At 46.7% G+C, this 20,045-nt stretch overlaps 2 protein-coding genes across 2 annotated transcripts in view; both read left to right on the plus strand.

The window, feature by feature from the left end:
- Positions 1–102: 102 nt before the first annotated feature.
- On the plus strand, positions 103–14,749 carry CWC25 (CWC25 spliceosome associated protein). Its single transcript, XM_090044559.1, has 10 exons — positions 103–200; positions 1,672–1,844; positions 3,139–3,375; positions 4,791–4,860; positions 6,258–6,385; positions 8,359–8,428; positions 9,228–9,424; positions 11,208–11,303; positions 12,064–12,225; positions 13,708–14,749. The coding sequence occupies exons 1-10, from the start codon at positions 183–185 to the stop codon at positions 13,820–13,822; spliced, it is 1,266 nt and encodes a 421-aa protein (XP_089900685.1). The 5' UTR covers positions 103–182; the 3' UTR covers positions 13,823–14,749.
- A 1,254-nt stretch (positions 14,750–16,003) lies between these two features.
- PIP4K2B (phosphatidylinositol-5-phosphate 4-kinase type 2 beta) overlaps positions 16,004–20,045 on the plus strand; it is a 38,842-nt gene continuing 34,800 nt past the window's right edge. Inside the window, exon 1 of the mRNA XM_090044561.1 lies at positions 16,004–16,450. Within this exon, the coding sequence (XP_089900687.1) occupies positions 16,268–16,450 (183 nt within the window). The 5' untranslated portion in view covers positions 16,004–16,267. The remainder of the gene's footprint in view (positions 16,451–20,045) is intronic.

Below are 20,045 nucleotides of genomic sequence, written 5' to 3' on the forward strand. Positions count from 1 at the left end.
CCTCCGCACAGCCTCACGATCCGCCGGGGCCAACCGTCACCCCTGCCCAGAGCCGGGAAGAATTGGCCCCACCCACCTGCCTGCCCTCGGTCCTCGGCGTGGGGCAATGACGCCATCAGCCGGCGCCGGCCCGGAGCGGGGCTAAGAGAGGAAGGAGCTGCGCCGCCGCCGCCGCCGCCGCCATGGGGGGAGGAGACCTGGTGCGGGGCTGGGGGAGGTGGCGGTGGGGCTTGTCTCTGTCTCTGTCTCGCCTGGGGTTGGCCACAGAGGCCGGGAGGCGGCTTCCCCGCTGCTGAGGGGACCCGGCAGTCCTGGGCCCTGCCCCCGGCCGGGTGTCGGAGCTGGGGAGGGGGCGCAGTGGAAGGCGCCCGGCGTCGTGCTGGGGTGGTGGCTCTCCAGAGCAGGGGTTGCGGCCGATTGTGTGCGGGGTCCTGCCTGGCACCAGGTAGCCTCTGACTGAGACAAGTGGCGTTCACAATCCCTGCCCCAGCAATGCTCAGCCAAAGGGCCCCAGGCACCTGGGTTCCCTTCAGGGGTGTGGTGGGGTGCCACACAGCAGTAGCCCCTTGAGACTCCTTTGGGGGTGCCATGGGCACCATGCAGAGTTAGCTCCTCAAGATCCTTTTGGGGGTGTTGTGGGATGCCTCGCAGCAGCAGGCCCCTGAGATCTCTTCAGGGGCATTGTTGGGGCACCATGTACAGTTATCCCCTCAAGATCCCTTCAGGGGTACTGTGGGGTGCCATGCAGAATTATCTCCTTGAGATCCCTTCAGGGGTGCCACAGAGCACCAATGCAGCAGTAGTCATATGTTAGGTGTGCAAACATGATTCATGGGATTATGAACCCAGAAATGCCCAGTAGGAATCCATAGTGTCCAAAGCCTTCTGCTGTGCTGTGGTTTTTCTAAGTGCTTTGCCACAGGAATCTCGCTTTCTCATTTTTCTGTGCTTAATGAGTGAGAACTCAGAACAGGCATTTGCTGAGGGGGACCTTGAGTCTAACAAGGGCTGTAATTGAATTGGAGAGCCACTTCTCTATTCCCTCCTTCCCCCCAAAACATCTCTGTGTGTGTACAAACACAATATACAATGTCAGGTTCTTAAAAGAGATCCCTAAGACAGCTGATTTACAAAGCTCAAGGGTTAGAAGGCAAAGAAACTCTTTAAGTTAAGGTTGTATCTCCAAATCCACCCCTTCCCCACAAAATACTTGAGCCTCAGCTCTATCCTGTTTGCTAGAGGCTTTGCAAGTGGTGAAGGGGGAACTGACTTGTTTTGTTGTTGCTGATTATTACTTGGTGTGTTGGTACTGTGTGTGCAAAATAACAGCTTAATGAGTGAAAGATAAGGTCTTGATCCTGCATCCTTTGAATAATTGCAAGTCTGGGTGATGGTGAAGGGGCTGAGAATGTAGCAGACCCTAAATTATTTCAGTAACCTGCTTTCACTATTGATATACTGAAGTACTGTGAATGTATGCAAGGAAAGATTCTTTTAAGTATGACATTTGTCCCGACAGTGTGCCTTTCATTCACCCTCATGGGTCTCCTTTGAGAACTTTGCATTCTCTTTCACTGAAAGGGTTTATGGACATGTTGAGGGTTTAGGGGCTTAGCATTCAAAAGGCATTCCCCAGTAAAGGAGGACTTTCTGGGTTCCCAATCGATGTAGAATCTGAAGAAGAGCTGGCACCCTCAGACCCTGCGCAATGTGGAGAAGGTGTGGAAGGCCGAACAGAAGCATGAAGCCGAGCGGAAGAAGATCGAGGAGTTGCAGCGGGAGCTACAGGAGGAGCGAGCCCGGGAAGAGATGCAACGCTATGCAGAGGACATGGGAACAGTCAGGTAAGCATGCCTGGGACAGAGCTCTGTGTTTTAATCTGTACACAGAGTTTCATCCCTGGGGGCAAATCCTGTGTTTTATTTCATGGGAGAAATTTCTGAATGGGGCACATTTCTTTTAGGACTTTATTTATAACTACCAAAGTTCAGCTATAAGTTAACTTTCTTGTTTGTTATGTTATAAAGGTGTGCCATGAAAAAAGAACAAAAGACTCTTAATGATAGGCAAACAATTACTCTTTCCTTTGGCATTTATTGGACTACAACAATCAAGGTCAACCTTTTTGGCAGATGTGCCACAAATTAAGCGCCATGCCCTCCCTGAGTGCCACTCTGATCCCCTTCCCTTGCACTGTCTGCTGCTCTGTTTTCTACTCCCTACCCTGTGATCCCTGTTCAATCTGCCACTATTCTGCTTGCCCCTTTTTGGTCTGCCTTGTACCAGATACAGAGGCTGCTCATGCCACTTGGGACTTAGGCCACACATGGGTCACCTGTGAACTAGAACAGTCTAGGTACCTTTGGCTGTGGCATTTCTCTTGCTGTGGAACTTTATTCCTAGTGATGGGATCAGTTGGACTGTAGAACTGTCTCCAAAAAGAAAGATGGGCATTATTCAGGAATGCATAAAAGCTAGAAGGATGATATGTAGAATTATTCCTTAAAATGATGGTCCCCAATAGGCTTTTCCCATGTTATTCTAAGGCCCTTATCTTATGAAGACTTATGCGAGTGCTTAATGTTGCAAGCAGCCATGCTGAGGTACCCTGTGCCCGAGTCAGCCAGAGCAGCAGGTGGAGAGGAGGAAGACTCCCTGTCTTGACACGCTGCAGACCCTCTGCACCCCAGCCCTCTGGGGAGTAGCTAGCTGGGGCACAGGATACCTTGGCATGGGTGCTCCTTAGCAGAGCCCCTATGCTGAGGCATGTGGAGATGGGAGCAGCCAACCCAGGGCTGCCTGCTCTCCTGTCTTAAGGTTCGCTGCACCCCAGCCAACCAGGAAGCGGCTTTATTTTCAGGGATTTTTTTTTTTTTACTGGGAAATTGTAGTAGCAAGTTTTGCCCCATTGCTGCAAATTAGCAAATTGTGGAGCAAATTGCAGGTCCACAAACCGCATGTGTCTGCGTGCCTGTAAATTGTTCTGTTGAAGTCAGTGCATTTATTCACTGCATATAAAGTTAAACACCAGGTTACACTTTTGCAGGGTTAGGGCAAAAGGTAGGAGTACTGTCTGCTGAAGCTAAACAGTTTTCACTCGTATTTAAAAATAACCCTATAACAATTTGTTTCTAACAGGAAAAGAGAAGAGAAGCTGGAGTGGATGTACCAGGGTCCTGGGGGGATGGTGAACAGAGAGGAGTATCTGATGGGCCGCCCTGTGGATAAATACGTCTTTGAGAAGACTGAAGACAAGGATGCAGGTTGTTCCTCTGAGACAGGGCTTCTCCCAGGCTCCATTTTTGCCCCCACAGGTGCCAACTCTGTCCTAGACATAGCAAACAAAATCCGTGAGGATCCACTTTTCATGATAAGGTACTAAACACAGAATTGGTAGTGGTGGTAGACAACAGTGAGCAAGTTGTTATCACTGCTGTCAGTTCACTGAGTACCACACCCAGTGCACTTGTGTCCAAGAATCCTGTTATGTTTGTTAGCCTCCTGTTCCCTCTATCCTCACGTCAGTCTCATTCTCTTGTGTATTCTCTTGACTGTAAGCTTTTTGGGGCAGAAATTGTTATTGTCCTGCAGAACCACAGAGTAAGTACAGACCTGGTTTAGGCCCTTGTACACTTTTACAACATAGTCCAAAATACTTGCATCTGCAGGTCTTTGGGTGGCTTTACTGGCTTCTGTGATTCTTGCTGGATTCTGTGACTGTTCTTTTTATTTTCTCTGTTCTTTGAAGCAAGACAATTTGAATGAGGCACAATTTGACGTAAGGTTTCTCAAAAAACTGAAGTGAATATCTTTGGTTCCAGCTCAGGTGTTGTTGTCAGGTGTTGTTAATATCTTTGGTTCCAACACAGGTGTTAGTTGGATATATATATGTCCCATGTCTTTGATTTTCAGTTTGTAAGTATTATTTGCTTTTCAGGATAAGAGCCAAGTCTTGCAAATCTGTAAGCATGCCATTACTTTTTGTATAGTCTTGTTAGCTTCTGTAAGAGCACTCGCATGCATATAAAGTGATATACTTGTGTATTTGCAGGATAGGGGCCTCAGAGGCATTGTGCTGCCCACTTTCTAGCCCAGCATTTGAAGCAGTTGGTGCCCTCTAATAAGAATGTGTAAATTCTAAATGTATCTGTGGAAAAATAGATTGTTTTTTAACTAGGTTGTAATTTTGTATCTCACTCTAGAGCTATATGTAGAATAACTGTATGAGTGTTGCATAAAATTAAGTACTGTGGCTGTAGTGTAAAAGTGGCTGCATATTTTCATGACTGGTAATCACAGTAATGCCTACAAAGGTATCATTAGACCATAGGCTTCAAGCTGTGAATTGATCATTCCATGTGTTTGGGTCATGTTTGCTCTCTGTGGGCAGCACTGTACAATTGCTTTGTTGCAGAGTGAGTGAGTGAGTGAGGCTTTTCAACCTTTTTGAGCATACAGGCAGTCTCCAGAACAGTTATCAGGATGAACAGTAAATGGGCAGGTCAGTTCAATAGGCTGGATGTCATGGGGCAGAGGAGTAAATATACAGAGGACTAACTGATTGTTGATTGACTTTGCTGTTCAGCACCTTATGTTTTAAGAAGCTGACAAAGTTGATCATACAGTTATAGCTACATTTACAGCATGTGAGAACTTGCTGTAAACTCCAGTTCTGCATGTGGATAGGCATTTTCAGGATTGAAAGTTAGATGAATGTTTTGTGTGAAGTTTCTAAAAACCAGTAATATCAAAAAGGCAAGTACTCTAATGCCGCTCTTTCCTCCTCTTAGAAAAAGAGAGGAAGAGAAAAAAAGAGAAGTTTTGAATAACCCTGTAAAAATGAAGAAAATCAAAGAACTGGTATGTATTGCTTACTACGCTTTAACAGAAAACAGAAGCAAAATTTGCATTGACTTGAGAACATTACTGTGGGTCAGAGTGAACTAGAGGTCCAATATCAGATTGGCACTGATAAAGAAAATTGACTGTATCGGAAATTGGTCTGATGTGGCTGATAATGTAGCTGATAAGTGCCCCATACATGCATGCAGCCACAGTGCAGCAGATAGACAGTGAGGAGCACAGCCCAGCAACATGGAGAGCTGCATGTAGCTGGTAAGTCTATTGTGGGGGAGGGAAGGGGCATGGTGGGGGTAGATCAAGGCCTCCATGGTGAGGGAGGGAGTGGGGCTGGGGTTGGGGCAGACCTGCCCAACCAGGGCGGGGCAGGGTGTGGGATAGAGCCATGACTCATCTGGGGGGGTGACTCCCACTGCTGTGCACACCCAGGGAGGTCATGGGGGGCATATGCCCCCTGGTTCTGTGTGCAGGGTAGGATGGGCAGTTGCTACATGCTGGGACTGGGGCTGCGTGGGGCTCTTCATGGCGGTGGCTGGACTGGGCTGTGCTCAGGATAGGGTGGGCATCAGCACTGGGAGTGGGGGTTGGGGTGGCTGCAGCCCTCCCAAACTCCCCCTCCCAGTGCAGCCTGGCCCAGCCCACACCGGGAAGAACCCAGTGGTGCCATGGCCCCAGCCCACAGCAGCAGCCTTCCCTGCCCCATGCAGATCTGGGGGCACACCCCTCCCATGCCCTCCTGGGGTGCACGCAGCAGCGGGAGCCCCTCTCCAGATGATCAGCACATGCCCAGCCCCACTCCCTTACCACAGGGGCCTTAATGTGCGCTCCCCACACCCCTTCCCTTCCACTACAGTAAACTTATCAGCCGAACGCTGCTTTTTGAACTGCCAAGCTGCAGATTGGAAATCGGATCAGTGTTGGCCAATATGCCTCCTTAAAAAATGACTATTGGTATCAGCCCCAAAAATCTCTGTAGGTGTACCCCTAGAGTGAATATTCTTTATAGAAAGGAACTGGTTTCTATTCCCTTGCTTCTTTGGAGAAGAATAAGATAATTTCAGTTCCTGTGAATGTTTCAGATTGTAATCTCCCAGCAAGGACTTTACCTGGAACATGTCATACATTTTCATCTTCTCCTCTCTCCTCCTTGTCATGCTGTTGCAGAAAATTATTTCAGTTTTTTTATTCTCCTGCCAAGTACTTGAAGGATTCAGTGAGGCTTCATGACAAGACCTCCTTCCTTGTCAGTCCTTATGAGTGTTTGTAAAAAATGTTATCCTGAAAACCTTTCCATGTGAGACCTTACATCTGCATAGCGCTCCCTGTCCTATAATAGTAACTGACTGAATGTGCAAATGTAGGGATTGGTCCTGAATCTGGATTTTTTTGCATTGTAGCTGCAAAGCAGTTTGGAAAAAAAAGAGAAAAAGAAGAAGAAAGAAAAGAAAAAGAAGCACAAAAAACACAGACATCGAAGTTCCAGCAGTGAAAGTTCCATCAGTGATGATGAGCGTAGCAGAGCAAAGTATGTCTCGGGATTGTATTTTAAAAAAATCTCTGCCTAGTAGGGCTGTGCAAAGCTTTGGGTGCTGATTCAATTTGGAGGAGGTTTGGCCCGATTTGGTGCCCAAATTTCTAAATCCAAATCAAATCAGGGGGCCAATAAAAGGGAAAAGATTCAGAGGGCTTTGATTATTTGGGCAGTCCCCGCCTGCTGCAGCAGGGAGCTGGAGCTAGACTCCGTGCTGGTAAATAGGGGGTGGGGGGGCTGGAAGAGGGGGCAGGGGACCATGGGGGGACCCCTGCCAAGCCCCATCCCCTGCCTGCTTCTCCAGTCCCCCTATGGCTACCCCACCCACCCGCCCCAGCACCTGGTGCTTTAAAAAAAAGCCTCGACTCACCAGGTGCTGTTGGGCAGGGGGTGATCCCTGCAGCCCCTCATTGCCCCATGCTGCATGGGGGCTCTGCAATGGGCCCCTAACCCCACCTCCCTTTCCCGCTCTCCTTGCCCCACCCACCCAAGCCCTTTAAGAAAAAAACCTGAACCCCTCCCCCCAACTCCTGCAGTGGCCTTGGGGCTTTAGGGGGCTCGTGGAAGAGCCCCCCACATGGTGCGGGGCAGTGGGGAACACCCCCCCACACCCAACAGCACCCGGTGAGTTGGGCTTTTTTCTTTCAAAGAGCTGGGGCGGGTGGGGCACCCGTTGCCAGGGCTGGGATTGCAGGTGGGGGATGGGCCTGGGTGATTCTGCTGAATCAATTTGGAACAGTGATTTGAGTCACTGAATCGAATCACTGTCCCGCAAATTGGCCAAATCTGAAGTGAATACTAGCCGCTTTGCACAGGCCTACTGCCTAGGTCCTGAGTTTGTGTATTGTATAGAAGTAGGGAGAGTTTACAGGTCTCTGAAATGCTCTGGGTGACTCTGTTTGCGTAAAGCTGGTCTTTACCAACAAGCTGATCCGTATACCTGAGGACTTATTTTAACAAAGTAGCTGGTATATTTTAATTCCTCCTGCAGTCTTTTTTTTTTTTTTTTTTTTTAATGCAAGGTCCAAAATGATGATGCATCATATTAGCACAGCATTAAAATGGATATATAATGATCCTATTGCCTCGTCTTGTAACTCCCTGAACTGTACCTTTACTTCTACTGTCTCAAATTCAAGCTGTTTCACCTTTGATTCAAAGACCTGCACAGTTTTGCCTATCTGTATCTTTACTGTCACTTTCCAGTCTTCCTCCCTTTTTACTCCATCTACCCACTGCTGTTCTCAGTTGTGAATTTCTTATCCTGACATAACACTTAAAATGATTTTCTTCTGATCTTGCAATTGCTGCCTCCTCTCATTCCTTTTTAAGCCTTGCTTTTATGACTCCCTTTCCCTTCATCAGTGGTCTCACCACACCCAGCCTTCCCATCCCTGAGCTTTAGTCTTCTGTCTCGTTTGCCTTCACTTTATAAAATAAAGTGATTTGGACAGAGAAACCTTACTCTGCTTTTGTAAACCACTCTGACCATTTTGTAGTGCAATAAAAATAACAATAATAATATATTACTAACTATATTTGCTAGCAGTAACTTGGCAATTTGTGGGAGTGGAATGTCAACAACTAAAACCATTGACTAAATTTAATTACAGTTTAAAAACTTGATTCTGAGGAATTTTTCCTATAGAGAAAAACCAAATTGAGGAATTGTACTCTATACAAATACATTTAGAATGACTGAAATTCTGAAAGGTAATGGTTACTGTGTAGTAGTAATAATTAGGTATCTGTCTGTCTCACAAGACAACAGAATTATGCTGCAACATTAGCTCATTGAATGCAATCCTCTCTTGAAAGATAAAGCAAATCTGGTGTGACCTCTTCAGGGTGCAAAAGCCCAGGCAGTATATATGGACATGTTGAGCTCTCACGCAAATCAAATTTTTAAATTTTTTTCCTCTCTGAAGATAGTACTTGATTTTATTATTTATTTTTTCCCTCTACAGATCCCAAAGGAAGATGGAGAGTTCTTCTTGGGAATCTGTTTGTCATAAAGTCCCAGGGTATGGTTTACAGGTAGGCACTTATTCCTCATTCCCTCTGTTCTGTGTCCTCGGGTAGTTCTTGGAAAAAACATGTCACTGGGGACTGGGTAGCAGTTTTGGACTCTAGAGAATGGGTTTGAGGAGAAGGTGATATAATGGACTAAGCTTCAGATTTGAACCTGCCAGTGTCATTGAAAACAGAGGTTTAAACCCTAGCAGGAATTTTGTCCTTCCTACATAGTTAAGTCAGCTGTTTGTAGGATCATACATCTATTCTAATTATATGTTGTTTATGCATATTGGTTGAATTATAGGTCCCATTAAAAACCCCTATTCATTTCAGTGAGTATGCTTTCATTCCTTGTCTTTCAGAAAAGGCCTTAATTTGTGTTTATCTCCCTTTGGTGGATGCAGAAATTCTAACTGGATTTTACATAACAGCAGGATTTGTTCCCATCTTTTTGGCTACAAATTCCCCTCATATACTGTTCTGTGTAACCACTGTCCTCCACACTAGAACCAGCTCCACTGGTGAAGCTCTGTGTGTATAGTTGTGAGTTTCCTGGGTTAAAAGGCATTACAGAAATGTTTAGTTAATGTCTAAAACCTCTGCAGTAGAATATAAAACAGATGGATCTTTTTGTGAATAATATCAGTTGTAGAAAGAAAAAGATGAAGGCAGTACCATTTGTGTCTGCATCATACACATAGAATTAAAGCATGGAGAGTATATTAATGTATCTTTCTGGCTAATTGGCACTGTCCATGGGTGCTCATGACTGGTGCTTTAAATGGCTTTCTGTCAAATGATGCTATCTTTCTAATTCCAGTTTAAAGATCCTGACCAAAATCACAGGTCTCAGAGCTCTCCAGTTGCTGGCCAGGAGAGGGCACCCCACAAACACCGAGACCGTTGCAGGTCAAGGAGCCAATCCCGATCTCCTCAGAGACACACTAGCAAGAAGAGTACTTGGGAAGAGGAATCTGGGCACCAGAGGTCAAGATCTCCGTTCAGACACAGTAAACAGTGAGTGTGGAATCCCACCTGTGGAAAGATCAGAATAAAGGATACCCAGGACTGCTTTCAGGGAATGAATTTTCAGAAATTAGTTATTCTCAGCTGCAAAATTTCTCCTATTGCCCTACCCATCTCTTTGTAACACCATTATTATATTCCTGTAGCACCAGTTTCTAACTTCACTTTATCCTAATAACTTGAGATTCAAACAAGATGGAACTACAAATACCTGGCTTTATATCCCACCATCAAGGGACAAATCTTACTGCTATTGTAAAAATATCCTGAGGCACAAACACAGCTGGGAAAGAACTGATTTTATTGAAAATCCTTGTATTCTCTATTGCAAAAGTGAGTGGGCTAGGGAGTAGCTGAAAGACAGCAAGCCATCAACTTCCTCCCTCTGTAACTTTGGTCAAAATATTTGGAGGAGAGAAATTCCGCAGCATCATAAGGAAGTTGGCAGTGTGAGAGTCTCTCGGATACCTTCTAAGCATAAGAATAAATTAATAACAAAAAAAACAAAAATTGCAGGCTGAGTTGTCATCCAAAAAATGCTGGAGACTCCTGGAAGTCCATTGGTTTTATATGAAATGCACTTGGGTACAGTGGTGATATGCAGCAGTACAAAACTGCATGATTGATATGTATACCCTGGGGGCAGGATAATGTCTGATCAGTTGTATAAAAAATTACTTCCGCTTCCAAGTTGACAGAATAGTGTGTGTAATAATAATTTCTAGGCCCACTCTGCCCCCAGCATCACTGCCACTTTATGTGGTGTTTTTACCATCACATTTTCCCATTCTTTAAAACCTCTTTCTCTTTTTGTCACTGTGAAAGATGAGGAGAATAACAACCCAAACAAATATGCCAAAGGGCAATGTGATGATAAAGGGGAAATGGTGAAATTAACTTTATAAAAGTGTACAAAGCAAATTGGTGAAATATTTTCTTTCTCCTTCAGCTATACTCCTTTTGGGGGCTATTTGTTTAAAGAGGGGAAAAAAAATAGTACATGACCTTAGAACTGATAGTGCCTCTTTAAAACAGGGCTGTTCATTTTATTTGGGTTGGCAGACCATATCTGGATCATGGAGCATCTCATGGACCACGTGACTCACCTCTGGCAGGATGAGCAGCACCAACGTTAAACCCGTGCATGTTGACAACCTTCTGCTGCTTGCCCCACTGCCAAGGTCCCAGTAGGGAAGATCTCAACCCAGAAATTCTGTGATCGGGCGAGCTGTGGTGATGTTAACCCCTACCCCCTGGGGTGCTCACCCAACTGACACAGCAGCTCTGACAGCCCCATGGCCATAATTTAGCCACTCATGGGCCAGGCTGCTATTTGGACAGCCCTGCTTTAAAACTGTGTAAAGATGAATATTGTGTTGCTGCTTTTTAACAAGTTTCAGTACTGTAAAAATGCTTTGAAAACATGGATAGATGACAATATTCTTATTGCAGAATCTTATACCATCTTTAAAAGTGGATAACGCTCAGATGCGAATTATCTTCTTTTCTGCTGATTTAAGGATTTAAGTTGGATGAAAATTTTTAAAAAATCTACAAAACTAAATATTGTGTGTCAATATTAATTTTTAAAAACATTTAGTCCTTTGAAAAATGACAGATAATGGTCTCAAAGCTACATGAAAGTTTGTAATTTCAGATTCATCTCCAGCTTTAGTTTTTTGTGGTTAATAATCATGGTTAATAGAGAAAGCAGCTCTTTGTATATTAATATCATGCAGGTTGATTGTTAAAAATGTGTGCCCCTGGGTTTCAGGCACAGCACCAAAGTGGATTGGAAGGAAAAGGGAAGAACTAGAAGCCCTTCCCTGAAGAAAGGATACTACCGACAGCATGCTTCAGGGTATACTAAGTAAGTAAAAACTTGTGCGCATGATGCATTCATAAAAAAGCTTCCTGAAGTGATGGTAAAATGTTAAGGCATGAGTAATACAAGGAAAAAATATTAACTAGCACAGTGTCCCAGAGGTCCAGCAAGGCAGGAAGATGGTTCCAAATCAGTCAGTGCATGATGCTTCTGAGTATGCATTTTAACACCTTAGACTTCTTTTTCCCAGGTATCAGTTCTTCAAATATCTTGCACCAGCACATGAGGGTAACATGAAGTTGATGTCTTCATCCTACAGAGCGATAGCTGGAAGTATTCGGTTTCACTGTAATCAGGATAATGTGATGATCCTGCAGGCATTGTTTTACCAATCAATTACCAACCATTGAGAAAAGGAAAAATATCTTCTTGCTAGGGACACAACATAGCAAAGCAGTCAAGCATGCACACTGTGTCTTAGTTAACAGGACCCGAGGGAAAGATGTCAGAAAGGCCTGCCAGAATTTGTAGGCCAAAAAGCCAGTGTGAGAGAACTCCAGGTATGGATGGCTGTGTTGCCAGTCTCTTTCCTCCAAGATAGGAAGTGCCTTCTTAAATGGCAGTACATGAGAACTTTAGCAAACATGGAGGTTCTTCTATTAGGGTATTGTGCTAATAAGCACTTAGACCACACTTCCCATAAATAACTTCTAGATTGTGGTCAGGGAATAGGAGATGCAAGTTGGGAGCATGGAAGGAACAAATGGATCATAATTCCCAGTGGTATTCCTTCCTTGGTGAACAGAAAGATCTCCGCAGATGAGCTAGAACGCAAGCGTCAGGAAATGATGGAAAATGCTAAGTGGCGGGAAGAGGAGAGGGCAAACAACATCAGGAAACACCGAAAAGAGGAGGAGCGGGAACGAGAGCTGCAGAAACTTGACTCCCGAGATGGAAAATTCCTGCAGTGAGTATCCTGCTGTTCCTTTCCTCTGTCCAAGTTTAACTACAAGCTATAGTTTATAAGGGAATGGGTGGAAGTCCCAGTGTCTGGGACCTTTACAGTCAGAATAGACAAACCTACTGTAGAGCAGGTGTCCTGAACTGGCCACAGGCATGGATTTGGGAGTAGACAGAAACTAAGAGACTTTGATTTCTATCATCCTCTTCTACTTTGTACAGTAAAATGAAGGAGACTTATTTATTTTTAATCACTTTTTTCCAAAAAAAAAAAAAAAAAGAAAAGTGAGTATGGTCATGGCTGTTTCATCCTTTAGATTGGACAGTGGTGCTGAAGTAAATAATTTGCGTAGCAACAGAGAAGTGGCAGGGAGGAGGTGTTCTGTAAACAGATAAAGAAAGGTTTTTGTCTTCAGGGCCTACAAAGTATAGGCCCAGTCCTTCATGAACACCATTGGGAATCAATGTATAGAGGGTTTGTATGAGTGGACCCTGAACTAGATAAAGAAATGACTAGAGATCCTGGAGGAAAGAGGTATTGTGAGAGAAACATATCTGTAAACAAGGAGTTAGATCCTTTGTCCCTACTCCAGCCTCTTTATGCTGGGTTAGAGAGTCTGAGCAGTGTAAAGCTTAAAACGCTCAAGATCTAGCTAAGGAAAGGTTTTCTCTGTTGAGAATCTGAGGAGGACAGCTCTAGAAGCTGACTTCTTAAGCTCCACAGACATTGTGAGCGGGGTCAAATTTAGGGCCACAGGACCTGGTGCAGTTTAAGGAGCCTGCCATAACTTAGTCAACAACGCAAGATTATATGCATCCTGCCAAGGGCCAAGCTTCTGTAATACCCCAGAATTGGGAGGGTGCAAAGTGACTTAAAACTAACCTAGAGTCTTTTATTTCACAATCAGATCTCACTAGAGGAGGGTAGTTCCCTCCCCACTCAGACAAGCTAACTTAACAGATTGTGTGTTTTTGTGTTACTTGAGGGTGACGGATGAGCACTGGTTGTCTTTTAATAGTGTAGCTGGAGTTTTAAAAGCAAGAAGTCAGCCATCCCTTCTCCTTGTCTGTAGCTAACTTAGCAACTTACAATGTGAGCTATGGCATTCTAGTTCCCAGAGGAGTGCTGCCCTCATTTCAGGGACAGATTGCTTTTCCCTCCTGTACGCCTCTCAGAAAGCAGCTGAATCCCCTGTGAAAGATGCATTAGTAATTAACAGTTAGCTATATTTGGAAGGTTGAGGAGTACTAGAGAGTAATTTAAAATGTATACATAGAAACACTGACCCTGAATATGGTATTTAGTCTGCTGCAGGCTAAAATGTAACCATTCCATTTTTCCAACACAAACTGCAATAGGAAGCAGTAGCTGGTTTCCTATTTTAGTTTAGTTCAGGCGTGTGAGCCCAGAAGTCATAGAAGTCTACTAGAAAGGTGGTGAATTTAGGAAGGATATGCTCATTTTCTTTCTGGTTCAATTCTTCTGCAGCCACATAAAACTAGAGAGTGCAGCCACTTCCTCTCTGGAAGATCGAGTCAAACGCAACATCCACTCAATCCAGAGAACACCAGCTGCCCTGGAAAAGAACTTTATGCAGAGATGAACCTTCCTCTCCCTCTGTCCATGTGCTGGTTCACTAGGACTTCTTTTTAGAACCATTCAGTGGGTGCGTCTTCCTCGAAGGGGAGCTGCTCCATGTAGAAAGGAATTCTCCAGCAACCTGCACATACTTGCAAGAGCAGTTGCCATCCTGGCAAGAGTTGGATTTCTGTATGTCATATTTGGCCTTCTAGCATTGTGAATGTATTTGTAACTTGAGTTGGAAATTGCAGCAAACCTTTAGCTGGAGTTATTCTGAATCTTTGTGTTAGTGTTGTCAGATCTCTTTTCCTGTTCTCCACTTAAACCAGCGGCTGTTTTTAATGTTGTTATCACCAGACACAAACTGGTGGTGTAACTACTTATTACATTGGACAAATTGTCCTAACTTTTTGTATGACAAAGAAAGGATCTATTTTATCAGTACTTTTGAAATCAGCAGGACAGATTCATCTGTGAAGTCAATCCACAGACTTCTGTGAAGTTACATGAGTGGCAGACTGATAAAAAGTTGCTTGGTCAGTGTTCAACATCCCTAGTTTGGAAATGGGTAAGGAGAGTGACCAGAGTTAATTCCAGCCAGAATTTACAAGATTCATACAGATTAGTTGTTTCAGTTGCTTGCAGGCTTGAATGACATGTCACCTAGGAAGAAACTTGAGTGAAAAGAAAAATGAACAAACTGTAGGTGATGCACTAAATGTTCCTCTGGGATTTTGTACCGCAAGGGAATGTGTGTATGTAGAGACAATACATATCAGCCTACATTGTTGTTTTTTAAAATACTATTTTTAACTGTTCTATTTAACCTCTCCCTTGTGGTGTTGTAAAAGAGTCAAATTCTATTTGTAGTGAAAAGACCTGGGACCAATGATCTGTCACTGCAATATGTTATAGCTCCTTGAGAAAATAATAAAAATGCTCCTCCCCACAGTCACCCTACCTTAATAAGTAACTATAACTTTGCACTGTTAGGGTATATAATTCCATTTAATTTGTTACCTTACCTAAAGGGGCAGTGTAACAAGCACTGTTGCTGGTTGGGTGGGTACAATTTGAAGTCGAGCAGCTCTCAATTCATTTTAAAAAGGTGAACAATTTGACTTCATTATCCTTACCAACAACCTCACCTGATGATTTCTGCAGACTGCATTCAAACACTCTCAGGATAAGCCACCTCATAAAACCATTTCCCTCCATCAGGTCAGTGTTGCTCCCTGGTGGACTCTGACACAAATGGGAGGTAGAATCTTCATGGAAAATATTTTTAAACTTTTTTGTTTTTAAAGAAATCCATATACTACACACAGCACGTTTTTTCTCACTCCTTGCCTTCACTATCTCTACATAAACCTTTCACCTCGGGCATGACAACAGTGGCTCGTATTACTTCTGGTTTGTTTCTACACACGTGCTCATCTTCTAGTTGGCGGCTGCCCTCACCGCGGGAACAATAGCTGCAAGGTCTCTGAAGAAGTCATTAGAAAGGTAAATAGTAATTTAGAAGTCATATAACAATTACAAGCACAAGTTGCCAGCTGCCGCGTTCAGTGCTTGCACAGGTAAGGCAGACAGCCAGGCCCTGCCATTAAATAATCACGAGGAGGGAGATAGCCGGCTACAAACAGCCCGTCCCTCCCTGCAGGACAATGCTCGGGCAGATGCACAGCCAGCGCTTCCCTCCCGACGCCCGCGGCTACCTGGAGCAAGGGGAGCGGCTGCTAGGGCCGAGCCGCCGCTGCAATGGGGCCCGGTGCCTGCCTGACACCTCCCCTGCCTACAGAGTCACCTTTAAGGACTTGCGCCCGACGCCGCCACCAACCCATTCATAATTCCAGGCGCCTCGCTCTTTATTGGCTCTGGCAGGGCGAGGCGGGGCTTCGTCCGTACGTCACGCCTGGTGGGCGTGACCACCACGGCACGCTGCAGGAGGGGTGGTCCGTTTGCCGCCTCTTCCCCCGGGCGGCTTAGTCTCACAGGGCGACCTCCCCCGCCTCGCTTCCCCAATGGTTGTGACGCCATCCGCGTGCAAAATCACCCCGAGTGAGCACCGCTCGGACCCTCCCTTAGAGCTGCTACCCCCGCCCCTTCCCCCTCGTGAGCGCCCCTGTCTTCGGCTGAATGGTACATTCCTCCCCTCCTCAGGCTTCCGCCATCTTGGCGCCTCCTTAGTGTAGGCGCCGGAGCGGGCTCGGCCGGCTCCTCCTCAGCGGCGGAGCGAACCACCGCAAGGACGAGAGCGGGGGGGAGGGACAGCAGCTCGCAAGGACGGAACCATTGCGGGAGGAGGGGGGGACTACAGCAGGGCCAGACCGAACCACAGGACAGTGACAGGGGCAGGCGGATCCCGGGGCCGGACCGGACGGGACCACCGCGCGCGCGCGGGCGGGCGGGCGGGACCATGCGGCGGCGCTAGCGGGGGACGCTGCCGGGCCGGGCCGGGGCCGCCATGGCCGCCAACTGCGCGGGGGGCGCGGCGGGGGGCGGCGGCGGCGCCGCGGCGGCGCTGGGGGCCGCGCTCAGCGCCAGCAAGACCAAGACCAAGAAGAAGCACTTCGTGTGCCAGAAGGTGAAGCTGTTCCGGGCCTCTGAACCGCTGCTTAGCGTCCTCATGTGGGGCGCCAACCACACGGTGAGCCTCCCCTCCCCGCCCGGCCCGCCTCCCCCGCACCGGGGCCTTCCCCTCCGCCTTGCACCTCCGGATCCGGCCCCTCGGGCCAGGATCGAGCCTTCCCTTTCTTCTCATCATCCCAGGATCGGGGGCCTCACCCCGGGAACAGAGCTATCCCTTCTCCATTCCAGGATCGGGACCCTTCCCTCTCCCCCCGCCCTAGCATCAGGCCCCTCACCCCAAAATCAGGGCCTTCCCGTCCTCCTGTCCACCCCAGGATCAGGGCGCTCTTCTCCTCCCCTTCATCCCAGGATCACTGTGGTCCAAGATCGGGCCCCTCCCTCAGTCTCATGCTCCCCCAGACTGGAAGCCCCCTCTCTCCCTTGCAGGTGCTGGGAGCCCAGAGCACCCCCAGTGCTTGGTGGGCAGTCTGAGGATGATGCCCCCCATCCATCCTTACCTCCCTTCCCTATGCCTGCCCCAGCCCTGGGATCCAGCGCCTCCTTGCCTTCCTCGAAAGCAGTACCCCACCTTCATGCTGTGGGGGCAAGGGAATGCAGGGCTTGCCCCCTGGCACTGTGAGCTCCTCACACCTCCAGGCACTGGGGCTTGTCCCTGGCCTGTTGCTGCCAGGGATGGTCTGTCTCCTGGTGCCTTCAGCATCCCCTTGCAGCAGAGACCCTAGTGTTCTCCCTGTCCTCTCAGGGCCCCTGTAGCTTTAGGTGTCTCCAGTTTTTCCAGCTTGTAGCCTCCTGTGAGAGGCCACCCCCACAGGGAGACCCCCTGCACCCTCCACTTCCAGTGATCCCCATTGTTCTCGGTGTCCTCATGGGGGAGTCTTCTGGTCACACGCTGACCCAGGGACCCTGTTCCTCAGGCTCCTTGAGCATCCTCAGTAAGGTCAGCTACAGGAGTTGGAAACCCAGGGGCCTGTTCATTCCTACCACCAAACCCAACTCCTGCCCAAAAGATAAAGCTCCTGACTGATCCCACCACTCCTTGAGCCCTCAGTGCTGATAATCTGCAGGGTAAACCCCAAGTGACGCCACCTCCCGGAGCAGTGGAGTCACCTAGTACCCCCCTCCCAGATTCAGTTTTCCTATGACATGGGTCAATACATGCTGTAGGAAACAGAGAATGTGTGAGCATCTGTGAAGAGCTGAGCAGAGACCTCCCAGTCGCCTTTGAATCCTGCCCTTTGTGCTGTCAATACGTTTCTCCGTAAACTTTCTCCCTCTGCTCCTCTGATGGCACCCAGAATCTTGCAACATTCTCCTCACATGCTTGATGAGCTTGATGGATTAGAAATGATTGCCATGTGGCTGCGGGTGATGCATTCTGTAGCAGCAGTTAAGAAATCTGAAATCTGTTGTGATGGTATATTCTGTTGGGTGCAGAATGCCAGGAACCTTTCTCCTTCCTAATTTAGCATATGTATTTTGAGAGTTTAGGAAAATGCATTCCTTAGTATCAAACAGAAGCTTTCCTGGAGAGAGAGCAAGAACCTGAGAGAGCTATTCCTGCAGAATTGAAATGTTCATTTACAAATAAAATCAACCCTTTAGCTTAGTTGGTGATGAAGAAAACCTCCTAGGTGTGATACAATGCAGTGTTGTCTTCCGGATCCTGAAGACACTCCAGTGATCTTTTTGCTTAGGGTTTTGCTTCAGAAGTAGTAGAGTGGTATTAGCAAGACTTAATAGCTCTGTAGGTGAAACTGATAACTGGATCCTGGGCAGTTTTGGTCACTGCCTCATAGTGACTTTGGAGGAGTTGCTAGGGGAACTTGTTGGGCGGTAACTACTTTTATGCGTCGACCTCTGGGCTGGTAGATGTATAGTAGACTTTTTTCATGCCCACACATTGTAACATAACACTGAAATCTAATTAACACTGGCTTGACACTGCCAGTCTCATCCAGGGAGAGGAAGGTGGGCTGTAAGTTGTGTGTGGACATTATGCTAGTAATGGGATTCTCTTGGTGGCATGTTATGATGAAACTTCTGCTAGAAGCTGAGGCTGCATCCTGTAGGGCCAAACAAGGGTTAGAAAATAGCAGCTGTGACCTCCTTGCTCTCGGACAAACATCCGGGACTGTGTGAGAAATACTTGTCAGTTCATTTTGATCTTACTCTGTGTCACTGGCTTTGTTGCTGATACATGATGACATGGGTTGGGTTAAGTGCTAGAAAGGTGGGTGCCCAGTTTGGCTACTATACAGCAAGTGGGCTGTGATCTAAATTGGTTTTATTTCCTTGACAGATGAGCTGTTGCTTGTACTTGTGGACTCTTTGGGGTGATGGCACTGCAGCAGGGTTGGTAGGTAAGACGGATTAATTTAAGGTACTTGTAACAGATGAGTTAGAGTGGTCCTTCTCACATTGCAACTGTGTGTGAACAAGGCCACTTGCAAATGCTAAAGGCCAGATGAAATTTTGTACAGTTGGCCAGCACTGAACAAATAGCAATAGGAAGGTGCCTTTCTATTTTACAGTTGGACAGTAAATCTGTGCAGCTTTTAAGGTGACACGCACATGCAAGTGGTTGGTGCAAGGCTGATGATGCTTTATGTGAGGCGTGCCATTTTCTTTGCAGACTGGCCCATGGCTGGACACCTAGCTCATGTCTTCGCTGAGGGCTCCTTTAAGTTCAGGGACTGAGAAGTGAGTGAGGCATATGGTGAGGGGTTTGATTAATCACAGAATCTAGAATCATAGAGAAGCACTGGAAGGGACCTCCAGGGTCATCTAGTCCAACCCTCGGCCTGAGGCAAGATTATCCCTATCCAAACCAAACTTGCATCTGCTGTCTGGCTACCTATTTAAATGTACCACACAACTTCCAGACTGCTGTCCCAGGTGGAATGTGGCACAACACGATATGTTGGAGGGATTCCCTGTAAGCTAGGCTCTTCGCTTGCTTATTCCATGGTCTTGGTTGCAGGGCATGTCCCCAGGTGGGCAGCAGGCTGCATGGGGAGGGTTGTGTCTTTCTGATACAGAGGCATTGAAACAAAGTCAGGTGGAATTTGGCAGGCCACCCATGCCGAACTACCTGGAGTGTCTTGCTGGGCATGGTTGTACTGGTTGCCTGCAGCACCAGGAATGATGTCTCGGATGCAGCTGATTTGGTAAGAAGCTGCAAGCCCTTACAGCTACTAATTTCCCAAGGGTTTCTGCTTCTCTCTGCCAGGCTGGTGTACAGGCAAGATGCCATATTCCCCATGAGAAGCTGGATCTAAATTTTACCCCGAAGTCCCTACTCTCTGGAGGAGTCAGGTGAGACTTCTTCAGCAGTTCCAGATGTATTCTGAAAGAGGTTTTTCTTAAGTACGAAAATAACCTTGACGCATTAGCCTTTGTGGAATTATAATTTTGTGACTGGAACAAAAATCTTAGCTGGAAGTTTCTGTCGAAATGATGTGAGAGAGCCACCAGAGTTGACAGTGTTGCTGTCATCCTTGGGTTTTAGAATCAACACCTCGCTGAAATGAATAGGGCAGTTCTTACCTCAAGAGTGCTTGTTCGCACTGTATTTAGCCTCAGTCCATGTGTGTTGTAAAGGTTTTCTTTACATCTCCAAGGGCTAGAAATATATACTTTTTTCAAAAGCCCCT

Source organism: Crocodylus siamensis, chromosome 4, assembly GCF_052110815.1.
Source record: "Crocodylus siamensis isolate JL-2025a chromosome 4, ASM5211081v1, whole genome shotgun sequence".
Lineage (NCBI taxonomy): Eukaryota > Metazoa > Chordata > Crocodylia > Crocodylidae > Crocodylus > Crocodylus siamensis.

What these genes read in the sequence shown, in the direction of transcription:
- CWC25 (XM_090044559.1), top strand. An exon ending in CATGCTTCAGGGTATACTAA is followed by an intron (nt 11,304 to 12,063) that starts GTAAGTAAAAAC and finishes CTTGGTGAACAG; the next exon opens with AAAGATCTCCGCAGATGAGC. An exon ending in CGAGATGGAAAATTCCTGCA is followed by an intron (nt 12,226 to 13,707) that starts GTGAGTATCCTG and finishes ATTCTTCTGCAG; the next exon opens with CCACATAAAACTAGAGAGTG.